Source organism: Mustela nivalis (genome assembly GCF_964662115.1).
Source record: "Mustela nivalis genome assembly, chromosome: 1".
NCBI lineage: Eukaryota > Metazoa > Chordata > Mammalia > Carnivora > Mustelidae > Mustela > Mustela nivalis.
Genome location: NC_139020.1, coordinates 28,437,559 through 28,459,313, shown reverse-complemented (window position 1 = coordinate 28,459,313; position 21,755 = coordinate 28,437,559). Strand labels below are relative to the sequence as shown.

The following is a 21,755-nucleotide window of genomic DNA, read 5'->3' as shown; positions in this document are numbered from 1 at the left end:
CTTATCATTCATTTTTCACAAAAGTTTCCCACATACACACAAGAAAAGAAAAATGTATTAAGAGTTCCATGGGCTATAGATATTATTTCTGGTGTATCTGAAATTTATCTTTTTTTAAGATTTTATTTATTTGACACAGAGAGAGAGAGAGAACATAAGAAGGGGAGTGGCAGAGGGAAAAAGAGAAGCAGGTTCTCTGTGGAGTAGGGAGCCCCACATGGGACTCGATCTCAAGACACTGAGATCATGACCTGAGCCAAAGGCAGACCCTTAACTGACTGAGCACCCAGGCGCCCCGTATTTGAACTTTTAAATAGAAATTCTAGGCTCATGACCTACTGGCGAGTGTTAAAAAGGTGAGGGTGTGGGAAGGAGGTAAAATTCAACAAGTTGAGAACTTCTATGCAATGGAAGATACAATCATCTCAAAAAAGATATTTTAAAAAATATATATAATGTTGCTCATCTCAAGCCCTTCTCCTATACTGGTTTATTTAAGCTCACTTAACTGAATGAGGCAGAAATTTCTCTTCTCATGAATAATTCTGATGTAGAGCTACCACATTTGCTGGACTTTTAAACCTTGATGATTGCTTGGCCTATGGAGTCAATCGAACTGGAATAAAGTGTGAGTAAACACATCTTTTTTTTTTTTCTTTTAAAGATTTTATTTATTTATTTGACAGGCAGAAATCACAGGTAGGCAGAGAGGCAGGAAGAGAGAGGGGAGGAAGGGAAGCAAGCTCCCTGCTGAGTAGAGAGCCTGATGCAGGGCTCGGTCCCAGGACCCTGGGATCATGACCCGAGCAGAAGGCGGAGGCTTCAACCCACTGAGCCACCCAGGTGCCCCAAGTAAATACATCTTAACATAAAGTAGGATGACTACGGTGGTTGAAACAGAATGGGCTTTGGATGCTAGAAAATTCTGTATAAATCCTGGTGGGTTAGCTGTTCAAAACTTTTTGACCCCCTCCCCCTACATTCATTCCATTAACCTGTTTTCACACCTAAATAATGGGGATAATATTAAAACTGATCAGAATAAATATAGTAAGGTTATACTTAAGGTTTGTAAACATCCTGTCTGTGCAATTTATTCACCTCTCCCTGCCCCCTTTGCTTAACTTAACTCTATTACTTTTATTGACACTTGAAATCATTATAAATCTTCTATGGACACAGATCTCAATAGTTGTTAAAAAGCTGAATTGATGGGAGAGGGATATGATCTTTCTATTCTAAAATCACCACCATTCCCAAATGGAAGCATGAAAATCCATGTCAGCATTATTTGGTTACTAAGCTTTCTGGACGTAGGAATTCTGTTGCGAAAATATGAGGGCTTTCAGGATCTAGACTCCCTCAGTCTGGAATATCAACTCCTGATTCTCTCTTCTGCTGTTCAAATACAATTTTTAAAATAATTGGAATGTGTCAAAGTTTATGAAAATTAAGTACATGGTTCTTTTTTTTTTTTTAAGATATTATTTATTTATTTGACAGACAAAGAGAGAGAGAGAAAACAAGCAGGGGAAGTGAGAGAGGGAGAAGCAGACTTTCTGCTGACCAGGTAGCCTGATGTGGGGCTCAATCCCAGGACCCTGGGATCACGACCTGAGCCAAATGCAGATGCTTAATGACTGAGCCATCCAGTTACGCTTAAGTACATGGTTCTATATTTAGTTAGTACATGAAAAAAGTTTTATATTTAATGGGTCAAATTTTCCTCTAGATTGTTACAATAATGTGTCCTTAAAATTCACTTGGGGTGGGGCACCTGGGTGGCTCAGTGGGTCAAAGCCTCTGTCTTCAGCTCTGGTTGTGATCTCAGGGTCCTGGGATCGAGCCCCACATAGGGCTCTCTGCTCAGCAGGGAGCCTGCTTTCCTTCCTCTCTCTCACTGCCTGCCTCTCTGCCTATTTGTGATCTGTCTGTCAAATAGATAAATAAAATCTTAAAAAAAAAAATTCACTTGGGTTGCAGAAATCGATTTTCTTCATCCCATTTCTATAGGAGTACTTCAACAATGTTAAGAACTAAATAAGAAAGAAGACTTTAGAATCTAACTAAACAAAGCCTAGCATTTGATTATAAAACAGAAAAAGAATAAATGTGTGTCATTTCTACTATTTAATTATTATGACTGATAACTTTTAAAGAGAATAACTTCTGATGCTTTAAAGAATGCTAAAACACATTTTATCAAAAATATTTTACCTGTTATTCTTCCAAGTTGACCTTGAAATATCTTTCCAACAAATCCACTAATATGAGCCCCTAAGCTCATACCTATGAAATGAAAATTATGAAGAGATGCCCCATGATCCTGCAAGTGAAAATGCAATGTTATGATTTTCATTTCAGAAATCACAAATTATGCCCTGCACATCAATATTCTAGAATTTGTTATTTTTTTCCCTAGTTTAATACATTTCTGGGAGATGGAGAATGGGATTTTATAATTTGCAAACAACTATATCTTTGTTCAACATTTTCCATAAGAGATCTGATCTTTCTCTATACACTCTTAGCAATACCAGTACATTTTTAAAAACTTTTGTTATCTGTTATCTAAACTAGTAGATGCAAAAAAATACATTTAGTTAAAGAATTTTGTAATAATGGTAGTAGACATTTTAGGGTACTTACCTTGAATAAGTGTTTTGTAAATCTCATATTTATATTCACATTAGTCTTATGAGGTATTTATTTTTATCCTATTGCCTCAAACTATTCCTGAAATCTATTAAATGTCGGTTAACATGGTTTGATAATGAGTTGCCCAAAGCCATGTATACTTAACTACTGTAAGGGAAAAAGACGGACATCAAGTTTATAGACTATAAAAACAGATGAATCAATTACCTCCACTGTCTCTCCAGACAGATGGTTTGGTTTTGTCCAAATTGGGGGATGTAAAAATTACACTGTTCCTGATTATATTCAATGGTTACTATATGCCAGGTACTGGTTAAGGATTAATTTCATGGGCGCCTGGGTGGCTCAGTGGGTGCTTCCCTCTTTTTCTCTGCCTGCCTCTGCCTACTTGTGATCTCTCTCTCTGTCAAATAAATAAATAAAACCTTTAAACAAACAAATACAGAAAGAACTATTGCTTTGATATGCTAACACTTACAGCCATCTTTAATTTGTGTAGATGGATATAATTCTGTACCTAGTTATGAAATCTTATTTTTTTTTAATCTTAAAAACTCAGTTATGATGTTTTGTCTTTAAATCTTTTTTATTTTAATTTTTTTAGGGGCATTTAAGTGGCTCAGTCATTAAGCACCTGCCTTCAGCTAAGGTCATGATCCCAGGGTCCTGGGATTGAGCCCAGTGTCCGGCTCCCTGCTCAGCGGGAAGCCTGCTTCTTCCTCTCTCACTTCCCTGGCTTGTGTTCCCTCTCTCAGTGTGTTTCTATGTGTCACATAAATAAATAAAATCTTTTTAAAATTTTTAATTATTTTAAACTCTACGTATACTGACGTGATGTTAGGGTAGTGATTCCATGTGGACCAAGGGGATAAACTATACAACCATTAGGTTCTTTAGATATCCTTTCTAAGGTATGGCCAATGTGTTTATAGTTAAATCAAGTGTAAATTGGTAAAAGTGAGGGGAAAAACATCTTGAAAAGTAGCATTCTTCTGCCGACCTTGGAGGGAATTCTTTGTACCCTTTAGAAATGTCCAGGATTTAGGAGCAGGGTTGGGGTAAGTCAGTTACATTCAGGCCAGTTTTAGGTCACCTGCAGTTTGAATGATCTACATTTACTATGTCAAACCATATGGAGATCAGTGTCTGTTATAGAGAGAGATGTGGTGGTGATGAGCACTTGAGAGAAGGGTGATTTCTGATTTGGAACATTCTGGGGCTTGACATCTGCTTTGAGTCGGGTTGTGCTGAATTTCCAAGGATCCCTGAAATTAAGCAAGCTCACCAATCCAAGAAGCAGTTTGCATGTAATGGACAGGAATCAGACTGGAAGAGTTCAGAGATCAAATCTACCTCTAACCGTCTGTGTGACTTTAAGCATTTGCTTAATCTCTCTGCCTCATTTACTTATCTATACATTTGGGATAACCAAACTTTATAACAATATTTTATATAAGTATTAAATGAAATTAATTCTTTTAAAATTTTATTTATTTATTTGACAGAGAGAGAGATCACAAGTAGGCAAAGCAGCAGGCAGAGAGAGAGGAAAGGAAGAAGGCTCCCTGCTGAGCAGAGAGCCTGATGCGGGGCTCGATCCCAGGACCCTGGGATCATGACCCGAGCAGAAGGCAGAGGCTTTAACCCACTGAGCCACCCCGGTGCCCCTCAAAGCAATAATTCTTAATGTGTATAGGAAAAAAGTATTTATCTTACTACTACTTGGTGGTATTGCACAAAACACTGTATATTATAAAACATATAGACTATATAAAATTCTTACCAAAAGATTCCGAATGTAGCTACTCAAACTCACAGCAACTTTTCTGGTGTTTTTAACTGCTCTGTTGTAAAGGAGAGTTGTAGCACCCCGGTTCCAGTCTACTACAATTACATTTATATCATCTTGATTCAACAAAACCCTTAGGAAGTTCTGAAGCCATTGAGGAGCAGAGCCCGTTGGTCTGTACCCATGAATAAGCCAGACTGTTTTCTTGCTGACGTTGAAATTAATGTTAAGTGAGTTATTCTGCTCAAAGAGGGGCTCAGCACAGTTGAAGTTGTTCCTTGTATACATCATTAAGGAAATCTTCATTTGGGGAGAAAACAAGTCTTTGAGGGAATCCTTTATACCCAGATGAGAGAATTGAAGGCATGATCTTTTATTCTCTGAAATAAGAAAAAAAAAGTCAGTCAAGCTGAGTACTGGGATAGTATTTGATACAATTTCTATTGCTGTTAACAAAGAACAGATTTGAACTTGGAGTGAGGATTTTATTTCATTAGTATTTCCACATAATACTCTGAGCAACAACAATGTTTAATGTGTTGATTATGTAAAAAGACCCTTTGAACAAGAAGCATCCAAAATTTTTTAATAAAATACAAGAAGAAATGATTGGTTTAAAAATTAAGAATTATTTTTTATCTGTACCAAAGAGCAACGGTTATCACCAAAATCATTACTATTGTTAGTAAAGGGGCACCGGGATGGCCCAGTCAGTTAAGCACCTACCTTCAGCTCAGACCAGGATCTCAGGGTCCAGGGATCCAGCCCTACACTGGGCTCCCTCCTGGGCGGGGAGTTCTACTTCTCCCTCTCCCTCGGCTCCTCCCCCACTACCTCATTCATGAGCGCTCTCTCTCCCTTTTTCTTTCTCTCTCTCAAATAAATAAATAAAACCTTTAAAAACTACACTGTTAGTAAAGAAACTATTATGCCCACCACTAAAAGTAAACTAATTCTGAGCTTAACAGAAATCCTGCAGAATAATATATATGGATAATAATCATTCAAGAAAATATATTTCATCTAACCAGTGATCAAATAAATACAAATCAAAACAAAAGGGTATCATTTTCTTCCTATCAAATTCAACAAAAAAAAAAATTTTAATACATAATATTAATATGTTATTTAAAACATAATCATTTTAATACATAATATTTGTGACATGGATGCTGAGAGCATGTGTGAGACAACCTCCTTTTGAAAGTAAAATTATATGGTACACATACATGTGTTAAAAATATGTGTTCTTCCTTATTTTCTTCCTAGGACTTATATTAATGAAATAAACAATTTGTATTAAATGTAAACACATTAATAGCAGGATTATACATAATTGCACAAACACTTAAAATATCTTAAATATGATCGTATAGTATTTTCATTGATGTGTGCATCCTATGGGTCGGCCTATCCATCAACATACCTTCCTACCTACCTACCTACCTTTCTTACCATCTATCCATCCTAGAAGGAAGTTGGGCAGAATGAAATAACTAAGCCTAATCAATAGCAATAGCCATACACAGACAGTGAAACAATGGCTGTTTTTTAATTTTCTTTTTCACAGAGTCTCAGAATTGTAATTTCTTTCAACATAAGCATCCGATCCCAATTTTTTTTTTAAGATTTTATTTATTTATTTGGCAGAGATCACAAGTAGGCAGAGAGGCAGGCAGAGAGAGAGAGGGGGAAGCAGGCTCCCCGCTGAGCAGGGAACCCGATGTGGGGCTCGATCCCAGGACCCTGAGATCATGACCTGAGCCAAAGGCAGAGGCTTAACCCACTGAGCCACCCAGGCGCCCGATCCCAGTTTTTTTTTTTTTTTAATGAGCATATGCTTATACTTTTCTGGAAGTTCAAGTTATTAAAAGATTAGGAGAAATGATCTGTCAATTTATATCAAAAATTCACAAAACTGTTAATATAGTTCATGCCAATAATTCTACTTCCAAGAATTTATCCCAAGAAAATAGCCATTTAAACATATAAAAATGAACTAATATATATTATTTTAGTACTGGAGAAATAGAAGTGATTTAAATGCCCAGAAATAATGATGTGATTAAGTAAACTACAAGTATATTTAAAATAAATATATATTATATATACATATATTTAAAACTATAGACATATAATGCATATTTGATAAATCCATAATAATATGCACAAATTATAATCTACCTTTTAGTTTAGAAAGTATATATGTGATATTATCACAATTATTCAGAAGATAAAGGAGGAAGAAAGTGAAGGAGAGGCACAATGAGTTCCCAGGTTAACAGGTGAGAGATAGACAAGTGAAAACTTTGAAACAAACCTCATTTGTCCTAAGTCCTAGAGAATGAGGAAGTGGAGAGGAGAAATAAATCAAACCGCAGTGCAACATCACTGCTTACTACTCTATACAAATTGCATAGCGAATTGTGTACATCCATCTTTCCACCATCCGAAATGTTTCCATTAGCTGAAACTCTGAGAAGGCCAAATGCAATCAATCAATATACCCAAACTGCTGGTCCGCTTCAAGCCAAGGTAGATTTTACCTGGCTCTCGGATGTGTAATGAAGAATAAAAAGTAGGATCTCTCTGATAAAGTAAGGGACAGAAATCACTTGAAACAATCAACAGAGCAATCTATTATCTACTGCCGATGTAGCAGTAGTTGCAGAAAATTCAACAGCACTCTCATTCCAATACAAGAAAAATCATGTCTCAAAAATAGGAGGACATCAAGAGAAAATGTATTGAGGTAAAAAAAATTAGCATAAAATTAAAAGTGGAATAATGAGATATTACAACTCAAGAAACGAAAAAATGCAAGTGTAAAATAAAAATTTGTATTACATGTGCTAAAACATGGAATGCTCACCTGACAGTAAGAAATGAAGGAAGAAAGACTTGAATTATGAAGGGAAACACAGATATGGGACAGGAAGTGATGATTAAGTGACAAGAAGTTAAAAATCATCACTGTTGCCCTGAGGGGGGTCGGGGGAGGATCTGGACAGGGAGGAGGTTGCAGTTATAATGACTAAGGAAGTAACTGCATTCCAGGATGTGCAAACTGAAAAGACACATCACAATCTAAAGCAAAGCAGTTAATCAGACTCACCAAAAGGCTTCCTAGAAACTAGTTTGTCTTTTGATTGATTGATTGATTGATCAGAGGGAGAGAGCACATGCAGCAGGAGCAGAAGGCAGAGGGAGAAGCAGGCTCCCTGCTCAGCAAGGATCCTGATATGGGACTGCACCCCAGGACCCTGGGATCAAGACCTCAGTCGAAGGCAGATGCTTAACCGACTGAGAAAGAGAAAAATATTCTAAGAACATCAAGGCAGAAAATCCACGTTAAATTAGAGGAATGAAGTCACGATGACTTCAGATTTGTCTTCCAAAACAATACATTAGACAGATAAAAGTGTAATGAATGAAGGTTATAAGTGAAAAAAGTTTGTGGCCTAATGACTTTATATCCTTCCTGTAGTACACCACTCATAAATGACATAGTACAGTTCCTGACATCATCGCTGGTAAATAAATGTCAGATACACTGAAGACAAGATTCACAGAAACTCATAGTATTACTGTAAGATCAAAAGTTCACATGGAAATAGGTAAGACACCAAAACAAGCGTATATATTATAAAACTGAGTGAAACACACATGCAATATCAAAGGCATTCTTATTCAAATGTTTGCTAAGAATATTTAATTATTAATATAAGTCAATATACCAATAAAATGGGACTACAGGTTAAAAGGAGTATAGAGAAATAAGTGTGGTACAAAAATTCCTTAACTGGGGGATTCAAATGATGTCAGTTTTTAAAATTTTTAACAAACAGGCTTTAAAAAGATATTGAAAACCTTAATGTTAACCACTGTGCTATATAAAACAGTACTCATAACTTTGTACACGCTAAAAAAAAAAGTATAGCAAACAGTATACATACACAAAAGAAAATGAAAAAAGATAGAAAGTAGAAAACATGAAACAAAATGACACAATTACACTAGAGAAGAAAACATATATGATACATAAAGTTATGTAATTGTATAAAAATTGTCCATTAAAAAGCAAAGAATCTCAGATTTCATTCGAAAAATAAGCACTGGGTGTTGTAAGTGATTAATCACTAAAATTACTCCTAAAACCAAGATTGCATTGTATGTTAACTAACTAGAATTTAAATAATATTTCTATATGAAACTTGGCTGTAAGTTTAAGAAGCACACAGGAAGTTTTAAAGAAATGGGGGAGGTATATTCTACACAACGTAAAATAAAAGGAAAGCTGGTTGGTGTACTCGATTATAGAGTGTCTCCAATTCATCACTCTTTCTTGAATCCATGCCATTTTCCCTGTAACTTTTGAGTCATTCTTCTACTATCATAATTAGTGATTTGCCTCATTTCTTGATATGGGCACATACAGTTTGCCATGGAAAATAGGACCCCGGTAGACCTAATGCAAGCAGAGGCTTGAAATGGGCTTGCGTGTTATGGAGCTGGCCTCTCATACTTCTGCCATCGCCGTGAAAATATCCTTGGTCTGGCCCGATAGAAGAGGAGAGAGAGGGGCAAAAAAGCCAAGTTGATGGTTGCTGCTTAATCAATTCCCACCTTACCCCACCCAGTGTGAGTAATACTTCTTTAAGTCATATGCTACTGAGGGAATGAGGGTTTTTTTTTTAAGATTTTTATTATTATTTATTTGACAGAGATCACAAGTAGGCATAGAGGCAGGCAGAGAGAGAGAGAGGAGGAAGCAGACTCCCCGCCAAGCAGAGAGCCCGATGCGGGACTCGATCCCAGGACCCTGAGATCATGACCCCGAACCGAAGGCAGAGGCTTAACCCACTGAGCCACCCAGATGCCCCGAGGGAATGAGTTTTTGTTTTGTTTCATTTTGTTTAGCTTTATTGGGACATCATATAATTGATTACATTGGTAATATTAGTATCAGGTAGAGAAAATAAAAACAAAAGTTTTCAAATGATAAAAAACGTTAACTAGTATATATTAAAACTCCTAAGAAACATTAAATTGACTCAATTCTGGTAGATTAAATTAGGAGTAGAAAAATAAAGTTCTAGGTATCAAAAACTTAGCAGAATCCCCAATAAGATTGTCAAATTTCTCAGCAGAAACTTTGCAGGCCAGAAGACAGTAAGACGATATATTTATGTATTTAAACTGGTGAGGAGAAAAAATTTCTAACTTCAATTCTATAACTAGCAAACTGTCCTTCAAAAATGAGAACAAAATTAAGATTTCCTTAAACAAACAAGAGCTGAGGGAGTTTACTACCACAGACTTGTTCTACATGAAATGCTAATGGGAGCCTTCAAGTTAAAATGAAAAGATGTTAGATAGTAACTTAGAGTCATATGAAAATATAAAGAGCTCTGGAAAAGGCAAATGCACGAACAAATATAAAAAACAGCATTTTTGTATTTTGATTTGTAATTCTACTTTTTATTTTTTACAGAATTTAAGACAAATGCATTAGTATAATTATAAACCTATGTTAATGTTATGCAATATAAAGATAAAATTTTTGTCATAATAACTGAAAATGAGGAAAGCGCAGAGCTGTAAAGAAGTAGCTATTTATGTAAAAGTTAAGTTTTTATTGATGTCTATTTTTTAAAGTTAAGTTAGTATCAATTTAAGAAAGGTTGTCATAACTTTAGGATGTTACATATAATCCATATGATAATCACAAAGAAAATAATCTATAGAATACACACAAAGGAAAAGGAAAAGGAAGTCAAAATATGTCACTACAAAAAATCAACTAAACACAAATAAAAGAGGAAATGAAAGACAAAAAAAAGCTATAAAGCATATAAAGCATATAAAAAACAACAAAGTGGCAAAAATAAGTGCTTCCTTATCACTAATAACTTCAAACATAAATGGATTAAACCCCCAATAAAAAGAAACAGATTGAGAGTGGATAAAAAGCCAGCATCCAACTATATGCTATCTATAAGAGATTCACTTTACATCTAAAGACACTTAGGATGAAAAAAACATACTCAACACAGAAAGTTACCAAAAGAGGGCAGGGGTACAACCTAAATGTCCAGTGAATGAATGGATAAAGAAAATGCAGTGTATATACATAATAGAGTATTATTCAGTCATTAAAAAGTATATCCCGCCATCTGCAACAAACGGATAAAACTAGAGGGTATGCTAAGTAAAATAGTTTTTTACAAAGAGATAATTTTATACCAGAGGTTCGGGAGGAATACCTGGGGAGATACATATCAAAGGTTGCAAACTTCCAGTTGTAAGATGAGGAAGTTCTGAGGTCTAATATGCAGCATGGTGACTATAGTTAATAATATGAAACTATTTTTGGTTCTGTCATAATACTGTAAACTTGAAAGTTGCTGAGAGTAAATCTTAAGCATTCTCATCACACACACACAATCTTAATTATGAGAGGAGATGGATGTATGAATTACCTTGATCTTGGCAATCATTCCACAATGTATATGTGTATCAAATTATCACATTATACAATTTAAATATACACAATTATATTTGTGAATTATTCATCCATAAAGCTGTATGGTGGGGAAAGAGCAGATTGGGATGTCTATACTTCTATCAGAGAAAATATACTCTAAGTGAAATTCTTACAAGAGAAAAAGAAAAGACAATGATAGAATTAAAATCGTAAAACTCCTAGAAGAAAACTTAAGAGAAAACTTAATGACTTTGGATCAAAAAGTCATTATTTTTTAACATTACTAAAAATAGCACAGGCAATAAAAGAAAAATAGATGAATTGTACTTTATCAAAATTCAAACTTTTGTGTATTGAAGGATATTATCAACAGAGTTGATGGTTATTTTTATGTATGTTTTATCACAATTATGCTTTATAGACTTCAATTCCTGTCATGAAAGATATCCAGACTCCTCTTACTTCTATGAACAACTAGAATTCTGGGTAAAATGTATATATAAAAGTTTAGACACTGGACAACAAAGGGATCAGAACTGTGATCTCTAAAAGAAAGGAAATAAATTATTTGAACACTAAATCTAATAGCTTTCTGCCTGGAATAGTCTGCCATGCAGGAAGGTTGGACCCAAGGAAAGCAGAGTGGTGTTCCCAAACCAGGGAGAAAGATGGGAGTTTAGGGAGGGTAACTAGAATTAATATCAGATGCCGCAATGGAAGGAGCTATGTGGAGGCAGAGTTCCGAAATCTGCAGTGGGGTCCCCATGAGTAGGTTGCTGAATATAAACCCATGTATGCTGAGAGTAACAGTCCACAAAGAGCTCTAAGCTGAACAATTCAAAGGTCACAAATGCTCTGAAAGACAATAAAGTTCTGGCGAGTCAGAGTCAAAGGACCTTAGAGAACATCATGGATGTTCAATAGAAACCCTAGAAGGGGCTTTTAATTTTAGGTCTTTTTTTTTTTTAAGATTTTATTTACTTATTTGACAGAGAGAGAAATCACAAGTAGACAGAGAGGCAGGCAGAGAAAGAGGGGGAAGCAGGCTCCCCACTGAGGAGAGAGCTGGATGCAGGGCTCGATCCCAGGACCCTGAAATCATGACCTGAGCCAAAGGCAGAGGCTTAACCCATGGAGCCACCCAGGTGCCCCAATTTTAAGGGAGCTTAATTAGCTCTAGCGTAAGAGACCCATCTTTTCTGCTTCTCTTTCTCTCAATTCTGCTTGCTTTGATTTGGCTTCATTTTCTGGCAGGGAGCAGGCAACGTGTCTGAAATACTGAGAGAAAATATTAATGATTATGAAGTAAGCAAGGATTTCTCAGACAAGTTTACAGTAAGTGGAACACATAAAAGAAAAAGCTGATAAACTGGACACTGTCATAATGAAACACGTCTGCTCCTAAAAGGACATTGTTAAGAATATGAATATGCAGGCTTGCGATATGTACACCTGAAAACCACCTGTGTCCGGTACATGTGAGGTGGAGGGAATGTACATTTGTATATACACAGACAGGTAAAACATTCAAGAACTGTCAAAAGAATTGAAGACACTTAACAAAAGATGGTATAATGGCCAATAAGCTCAAGAAAGGATGCTCAACATCATACATCACCAGGAAAATATAAATTAAACCAAAATAATACCTTACTACACGCCCACTAGGATCGCGAAAATTATAAAGACTGACGAAACCAAATATAGGTGAAGATACAAAGCAACTTCAAGATTCCTTCATTGCTGATGAAAGTGACCAAATGGTACAATATTTTGGAAAACAGTTCAGTAGTTTCTTAAAATGTTAAATGACCCTAAAAAGTCACTTTCAACCGTTAGCCCATGAAAAATGAAACACTTGGAGCGCCTCGGTGGCTCAGTCAGTTAAGCGACTGCCTTTGGCTCAGGTCATGATCCCATGATCCTGGGATGGAGGTCTGCCGAGCCTCCTGCTCAGCAGGGAGTCTGTTTCTCCCTGCCCTCTGCTGCTCCCCCTGCTTCTGCTTGCTTGCTCTGTCAAATAAATAAATAAAATTTTTGAAAAAAAAAAAAGAAAAAGAAAAGCACTTGTCCACAATATTTATAAATTTGTAGAATTTATAAAAAACTACATGTCAATCAAAATGAGTATGGATATATAAATTGTAGTATAGCTATACAATGGAATATTACCCAGCAATAAAAAGGAATGAACTATCTGTACATGCAACAACCTTGATGAGTCTCAAAAACATGACGCTAACTAACCAAAAGACTCCAAGAAAAAAAGTACATATTGTTTGATTCCATTTGTATGAAATTCTAGAAAAGAGATATTTAATCTTGAGTATCAGAAAGGAGATTTGCTTAGAGCCAGAGATGGAGAGGGTATTAACTGCAAAGAGTTCACTTTGGGGGGATGCAGTGAAAGGTTTTATACTTTGACTGATAAGACTGTTACATGCTATGTAAAATGCGGTGCACATATTTTTTGAAACTCATCACAGTGTACTCTTAAATGAGAGTATTTTATCGTATTATGTTATAACCTCAATAACCTCAATATAATCTCAATAATTAAGTTAAAACTTACAGCAAATGTCAACTTTTTTACAAAGTGTGAAAAAATACAAAGCTTAGTAGATCATTTTTAAAAGATAGAACACCTCTGGGGCACCTGGGTGGCTCAGCGGGTTAAAGCCTCTGCCTTCGGCTCAGGTCATGATCCCGGGGTTTGGGGATCAAGCCCCGCATCGGGCTCTCTGCTCTGAGGGGAGCCTGCTTCCTCCTCTCTCTCTGCCTGCTTCTCTGCCTACTTGTGATCTCTGTCTGTTAAATAAATAAATAAAATATTAAAAAAAAATGATAGAACACCTCTAATATCAAACATAACAAAGATAGGACAAACATGCCCACAGATAGGTATGTGAAGTAGAGATTATTACAACTCAAGCAATAATTTTGAAGCAAAATTCCCAAATAATACACAACTAAGCACCCATAGTCCACAGCACAGTCCACAGCACAAGAGTAGGACAAGAAAAATTAATTTTAACTAACATTATTTTACATAATTAAAAATAGTATATTTTATTAGAATGATAAAATACTACCTATTTCATTCCAATAGCGGTTATCGTATTAACGATGAAACACTGGTGACATTATTTCCATTAAAATTAAGAAAGTATAAAAATATCTGCTGCCCCATATTCTAACTTAGCAATAGTATAAGAAAAAGAAATATGATATAATCGTTGGATATGACATCATTATTTGTTTCATGTGATACAATATTCTACCTAAAAATATGAAAATAGGAACTAAAAAAAATTAATCCAATGGAAGTTGTAGTATAGACATATAAATATACAAAAACCATTAGCCTTGGCTCATATTAGCAACAGTCAATATAAAATATAATAAAGAAAAGTATTAAAACACACAAAAATATAATTATTAATATTATAAATATATTTTATATTTTCCCAGCTCTCCAGCTTTTCTTTTTGAAAACTTCCCCACACCCCAACACTACGTGAATTTTTGGAACTCACCATAAAGACATGCTCTCCCTTCATCCAGGGCCAATCTGAATACGCAATCAGCCTACACCCAGGATTAGACCACAGGAGGATATGAAATTCAAACACGTCCATTTAGGACCTTTTGGGGGAAGTTGAGAGAGAAAGTGGCTTCCTTCCTTCCAGATTTCAAGCTATAAGGAAACATCCTGAAGCTACAGAAGGTAATCATTTTTTCCCAGTATGATCCAGTGGTATTTAGTGTAAAAAATTTCAGTTATAGGAGGTAATATATTTCTTCTTTCCTTAGCTAGTTTGAACCAGGTTCCTATGATTTGCAAGTTAACTAGCTCTTTGAAAAGAGGAAGAGAAAAAAAGGAGAAGGAGAGATGAAGAAAAGGAGGAAGAGACCGAGAAAAGAAGACCAAAGGGAAGAAAGAAAAATAGAATACCCTTAGAAGAAAACATCAAAGCTTAAAAACCTTACATAGGAACAGAAAAGATCTGAATAAACACTGAGATATATCATGATCCAGAAAGGAAGAGATATTACAAAATCAATTAGACTCATATTAACTTATATGGGTAATGCGATTCTAAATTAAAGTCACAATGAGATGTCTCCAGGAAGGGAATAAATGCCCAAAGAAAATAAATGATTTTTTAAAGATAATAAAATCATAATTTTATAGCAAACAGCTATAACATTACAACAAAAACAGCAAACTGTCAGTTATAATAATAAAATCATAAAAATGATTAAAATTATGTTTATATTATAAACCGATTAAAAAGAAGCCTCTGAAACTGAATCAAGAATTGATACACAGATTGAAACAGAAAGGTAACACCCAGAAATAAACAATATTACCCATGATAAAGATGGCAATTCATAATCAAAGATAATAGATTTTTAAATAAACAAGGACTAGGATAATTGATTCTGGGAAAGTTTTAACTTATATGAACTAGAAGAATATAGTCAATATGTGCATGACCTTAGTTCAAGGAATGACTTTCTAGCATAAAAACAAAAGAAACTATAAAATATGAGACTAATAAATTTCACAGCACACAAATTTCAAACTTCTGTGCATAAACACTGTACACTAGCCAAAAGACAGGGATATATAAGTTAGGGAAATATTTTCAATGCAAGGTATGAAGGAAATTGATATACTTACATATAAAATACAAAGGAAGAAAATACCCAACTGAATATTAAGAGAAAGATATAAACAGATATTTATAAAATAAAATAGGAAAATGGCTCAGTAAGTCCTCAAAGTGTGCTTAATCTTCTTAAAAATCAAATAAAGATTAATTAAAATTATATTCCCATATCACTTTTATTATTATACCCATTGACTATTAACATGAATGTTTATCATGGGATTTTTAACAGTGATTAAAAGCAGATCTTCCTCTTCTCCACCCCAAGGAGAGAGCCTGATGAGGGGCTTGATCCCAGAATTTCGGGATCATGACCTGACGCAAATGCTTAACCCACTGAGCCACCAGGTGTTCCTTGCCTTGCAGCTTTGAATGTTGACCAAGTTAGTAACAGAGAAGCCTCAAAACCCAGCCAAAAAAAGCCAATAAAAAAATCTAACACATTCTGGAAAGGTTTAACCCGACTTCCTCTGATACTCCTCTGAAACCCCACTCTCACCCTCAAAAGACTCCAAGAAAACCTCTTCTTTCCTTTTCCTCATTTTTGAAAACAATACGTATTTGTTAACAGCGATAACAGTACCATCAAAGATAGTAATAATGCTTAGTGGTTATTCAGCACTCACTCCAAGTCAGGCACTGTGCTGCTTTATATTTGCTATCCTGTCCCTCATTTTATATATGAAAATCGCATAATTAAAGAACACTTATGAGTGACATCTGAAAAGCACAACCATACTCGTGGCACAAACGATCATGCAAACAGTTGAGCAACCTAAATTCACTAGCTCCATTATCTTCATGTGCAATAAAAAGAATGAAGATCTTTTGGGGCCAGCAAACTGTCAGGTATGAAACAAAAGACTGACCTTATGCCTACAAAAACACAGGTTTATACGGCCGCACAGTTAATTAAGATGCAAAACTGTAGCCAGAACTTTAGTATCTCTGAAGGCAAGGGGCAGAAGGCAAAATAAGAAGTAAAAGTATGTTTAATCTTCGGGTTCTGAAATAATCAGAGCACATTTAGAAAATATACACGATTTAACAAGTCATAAGTAACCACGATATTCCATCAGTAACTTTTCCAAATGGGCAAATCAACGTTCGGGAAGTTGTGGAAAATGAAGATGACTACACAAACAAAATAAAGTAGATGTCTGGTAAGTCTTTACATCAAGAATTCTCAGGCACCTGGGTGGCTCAGTGGGTTAAAGCCTCTGCCTTCGGCTCAGGTCACCTGGGATCGAGGGCCGCATCAGGCTCTCTGCTCAGCTGGGAGCCTGCTTCCTCCTCTCTCTCTGCCTGCTTCTCTGCCTACTTGTGATCTCTGTCTGTTAAATAAATTTAAAAAAATCTTAAAAAAAAAAAATTCTCAAGCATGGTTTTAAAAATAAGGGTTAAAAAGACTGGGAAAGTTTGTTTAAAATGATACATCCCCAGAGATTCTGATTTGGTAGGGAAATCTGCCTTTTTATTTTTTTAAAAAATATTTTACTTATTTGACAGAGATCACAAGTAGGCAGAGAGGCAGGCAGGCTCCCTGCTGAGCAGAGAGCCTGATGCGGGACTCGATCCCAGGACCCTGAGATCATGACCTGAGCCGAAGACCGAGGCTTAACCCACTGAGCCATCCAGGTGCCCGGAAATCTGCATTTTTTTAAAGATTTTATGTATTTATTTGACAGACAGAAATCACAAGTAGGCAGAGAGGCAGGCAGAGAGGGAGGAGGAAGCAGGCTCCCCGCTGAGCAGAGAGCCCTATGCAGGGCTGGATCCTAGGACCCTGGGATCATGACCTGAGCTGAAGGCAGAGGCTTTAACCTACTGAGCCACCCAGGCGCCCCAGAAATCTGCATTTTAAAATGCATACCCCAGGGGATTCTGATACCCACAGTCCATACAGGTCTACCCCAACTGTGTAATGTGAAGGCCTACACCTGGCAAGTACTTTGAGACAATTACAGAGAAAATGTACATGGAAAAACACACAGTGGATTATACTAACCTAATTTATAATTGAGCAAATCACACACTTATGTTACCTCCTCTGAGCTTTATGACTTTCACTACCACTTAAAAATGAGGAGACCGAGGTTCACAGAGCTTAAGTGACTTGGCCTTGATAAAACAAGCCAGCAGGACTTGAATCTGGATCTTTTAAATGCAAATTCCATGTTCTTGCAGATTACCCTTATCTTAAACTTTTGTACTAAAGCTGCTTGTAGGCATGTGATTTTAGCAAATCAGTAGAGGTAAATTACTAGTCACATGAGATTTTTTAATACAGATTATACAAACTTATACAAATTTAATAAAATTTTAATACAAATATATGAATTTTTATACAATGTAGAGAAAAATAATGATGAATTTGTTGAGGCAATGAGCTAAGTGCCTTGGGTTTTGGAAAGATCACTGCCCTACAAAGCCTGCCAAGTTCTACAAATTTCTACACTCTCCCTTCTCAAAGTGTAGTTCCACACACCCACAGGCGTTAACTGGGAGTTTATCAGAATTGCAGAATCTTTTTTTTCTTTTTTTTAAGATTTTATTTATCCATTTGACAGAGAGAGATCACAAGCAGACAGAGAGGCAGGCAGAGAGGGAGACAGAGGGAAGCAGGCTCCCTGCTGAGCAGAGAGCCCGATGCGGGACTCAATCCCAGGACCCCGAGATCATGACCTGAGCCGAAGGCAGCGGCTTAACCCACTGAGCCACCCAGGCGCCCAGAATTGCAGAATCTTGGGCCTCTCTTCCAGCCTGTGGATAAAAATCTCTAAATGAAACAAGATTACAGAGTATTTTATATTGCATATTACAATTGTTATCTTAGAAAAATGACTCAGTTTTTCTGAATTTCACTGTCCTCAACTGTAAAACAAGAAAGAAGAATTAAGTATCTTTAACATCTCTTCCAAGTTACTGGAACAGGAGATTTGGCAAACTAGGGCCTGAGGGCCAAATCTGGCTGGCAAGATAAGGCAGGTTTTTACATTTCTAAATGGTGGGAAAAAATTAAAATAATAATATTCTGTGACACGTCAAGATTGCAACGAATTCAAATATTATTGTCTATAATAAATTTTATTAGAACACAATGAGACTCATTAGTTTATGAATTGTCTAGAGCAGTTTCCATATTACAATGACAGAGCTGATTAGATTCAGCAGAGACTGCATGGCCCTCAAAACCTAAAATGTTGACCATCTGGCCTGATACAGAAATATTTGCTGACCCTTACAGCTACAACTACCATTTAAGCACTTAGTATGAATCAGAAACTGTACTTATATATAAGTTGAATATATGTGCATATAGATACAAATCTGTAAAGAGTTTGTTCAGCTACTTCTCCATTCCCCTTTTATTCCATTAAAATTTTTTTTTAGATATTTATTTGAAGGAGAGAAAGAGAGAGTGTGAGCTGGGGGAAAAGGCAGAGGGAGAGCGCGCGCGAGAGAGAGAGAGAGAATACTCAGGCAGACTCCCTGCAGAGCACGGAGCCCCATGGGGAGCCCTACCTGAGAGGCAATATGGGCTCCCCATGGGGCTCCCACACAGGGCTGATTCCAGGACCCTGAGATCACGACCTGAGCTGAAATCAAGGTTTGGCTAGCAGCTTAACCCACTAAGCCACCCAGACACCCCTCCATTTAAAAATGTTTAAAACATCTGATAATCCCAGGTTTTCAGATTTTTTTTTTTTTCCCTTTTTGAAGGGAGATGCAATCATGTAATGATTTTCATGTTGAGGAATGTGAGGCGGGCTCTCACATATCAAAATCTCTAGTGGAGAAGGAAGGGGAAATTATAACTTGAATAAAACATACTTATATGAAATTAATTGCTGAAAATTCAATGATTTCCTAAGCATGTGGGATTTCCAGGAAAATGAGAAGGAGCACCAAGAGTTTGCATGGGTTACGAATGATTTCGAGAATAACTGAAATCTTTAATTTCCTTATTTTCTATTTACTGTCATTAATATCTAAAGGGCCTGCTATTCTATTTCAGTCAACAGAGACAGAAACATACATAGTAATTATATCAGAGTTTTCCCGATTGAAAATTTAGGTAATTCCTAAGTACTAATCAAAACAATAATCTTAGAAAGTTTGCCACAGGAGTTTGGAGTATAAACTATGATTCTAAAATAATGCAAATAAGAAATGACACAAAGTTAGGGGGCTGGACTTCAAATTTCTCTGACTTCTAAATTAAGATGCCACTATCATACATTATACAAATATATAAATGCTTATCGAGAAACATCTCAATGAGAAAAATATAATAAACTATAATAATATCACTTAAATTCTCCATTTGCTTATAAAATTCAAACATTTCTAGAATTTGATCAACCCAAATATCCAATTGAAAAGAAACGAGAAATAATTTAAACTTCTAGGTGATATTTTAAGGTTATTCAAGGATGCATTCAAGAATTTTTTTCTAAAAGGAAGTTTAAAATAAAGAAAATCATCTGCCTTTGCAAAGGCACAAAAATCTATTCATCATGAATTTTAAATTTGTTACTTATTATCATAAAGTAGAACAAGTAGTTCTAGTTCTACTTTATTACCAGAAAGAAGTAAATGAGATCACCAATATTAATAAACTTTATTACTATAAATCAGTAAACCGGGAGAATAAAATTCTATTTTATTACTCTAAACCCATTTTTGTTTTTGTTTTGTTATACTTTAGCATAATAGGTTAAAAAAAAAGTTGAGGTATGTTTACTTTGTTTGCTTGGCAATTAGCAACTTAGCTATGTAAAAAGTTTACTCAAAAGTAAGACTACTTGAACACTGAAATTGAAACAACATGTTTAGTAAGTCATGATTCTCAAATATTGAATTAATTTCTCTATTACTGAATTATTCTTTCTTTTGAATTTTTCTGTCCTCTATTTACATCTTCCTGTAAAAGGATTTCTAGTTATTAATTTTCTAGAAAGTAAAAAAAATACAGAATATACAATTTAAGAAACACATATACATACACACATATATATATACAAACTTTCTTCATGATTACCCATTTGATATAATTAGTACCCAAATCATACTATTTTTTTTCATACTATGATATCATAAGATTCTCTATCCCAGATTCCTAAGACTGTACTAATTATCTTACACACAATTTGGTAAGATAAATCAAGTCATTTAGTTCTTACCAGATTTTGCCCAGCACATCAAACAGAGAAAAATATATACTTTCATTTGGAATCCAATAAAAGTAAAAGCAGCACTCTTAACTCAGCAAAAAAGAAATTCTGAAATTCATTAAGGTTTCTCTTTGGTAAGATTGCCAGAGTCTGGTAGGTTTTAGCATAAGATTCCTGACCTTTTGCTCCTCCCTGTTTGTAGAAAAGGTGAGGTAGTTTGTCCTCTCTTATCTGGCTTGTGGTAGTGAGAGGATTTTTAAGTTAAAACTCTAAGAAGTCACCAACAGCAGCCCAAGCTAAATTTAAGGGAAAGAAAAACTAATTATATCTTTCTTTATTCCTCTTAACCTCAAGATTTCAGAAGTGGTCAGGAAGAATATGTCTGTTCAAAGCCTAGAGTAAATGTGATGTTAAAAAATGCTAGAAATGGAAAGAGTCAGAAAATGTTGTGGTTTATGTTCATTCTGATTACAAACTAAGTTGTCTTCATATACCATAAAATCAATAATAAAATCCATATCCATCAAGCTGTCAAATATAAAATATGGCTTTTTCATATCTGTGTAATTTTGCAACCTAAACTCAGTGGCTATTTTAAAATTCTAAAATGGTGGGTTGCCCTTGAGTTCTACAACTGGAAAATAAAAAATATTTTTGTTTTTAATTTAACAAACATTTTAAAATTATGGGATTTTTTCCCCCACATGTTAACTCCATTTTTCCCCTTATTTTCCTTCCAGGAATAGACTTTAGTAGGTCTGGAAAATGGAGAACTGTTGTAAGTACATGCGTGATCAGTTCAAAAATTGTTTGTTTTTTTGTAAATTCAAGTCTCTGTAAATTTCCAAAGATACTTCAGGATCAGAAGTCCCTAATTCATATCATCGATCAGCAGAAACTAATCAAGGTCTGGGAGGTATTTCAAAGAATCCACAAACAAAATGAGGTATTCATTTAAAAACCATGAA

At 35.4% G+C, this 21,755-nt stretch overlaps 1 protein-coding gene across 1 annotated transcript in view; it reads right to left on the bottom strand.

Moving 5' to 3' along the window:
- LIPI (lipase I) overlaps positions 1 to 21,016 on the bottom strand; it is a 53,951-nt gene extending 32,935 nt beyond the window's left edge. The window contains exons 1-3 of the mRNA XM_082692027.1: positions 20,797 to 21,016; positions 4,442 to 4,827; positions 2,218 to 2,326 (exon numbers count right to left, since the gene is read on the bottom strand). Coding sequence (XP_082548153.1) covers positions 2,218 to 2,326; positions 4,442 to 4,827; positions 20,797 to 20,842 — 541 coding nt within the window. The 5' untranslated portion in view covers positions 20,843 to 21,016. The remainder of the gene's footprint in view (positions 1 to 2,217; positions 2,327 to 4,441; positions 4,828 to 20,796) is intronic.
- Between the last annotated feature and the right edge of the window lie 739 nt (positions 21,017 to 21,755).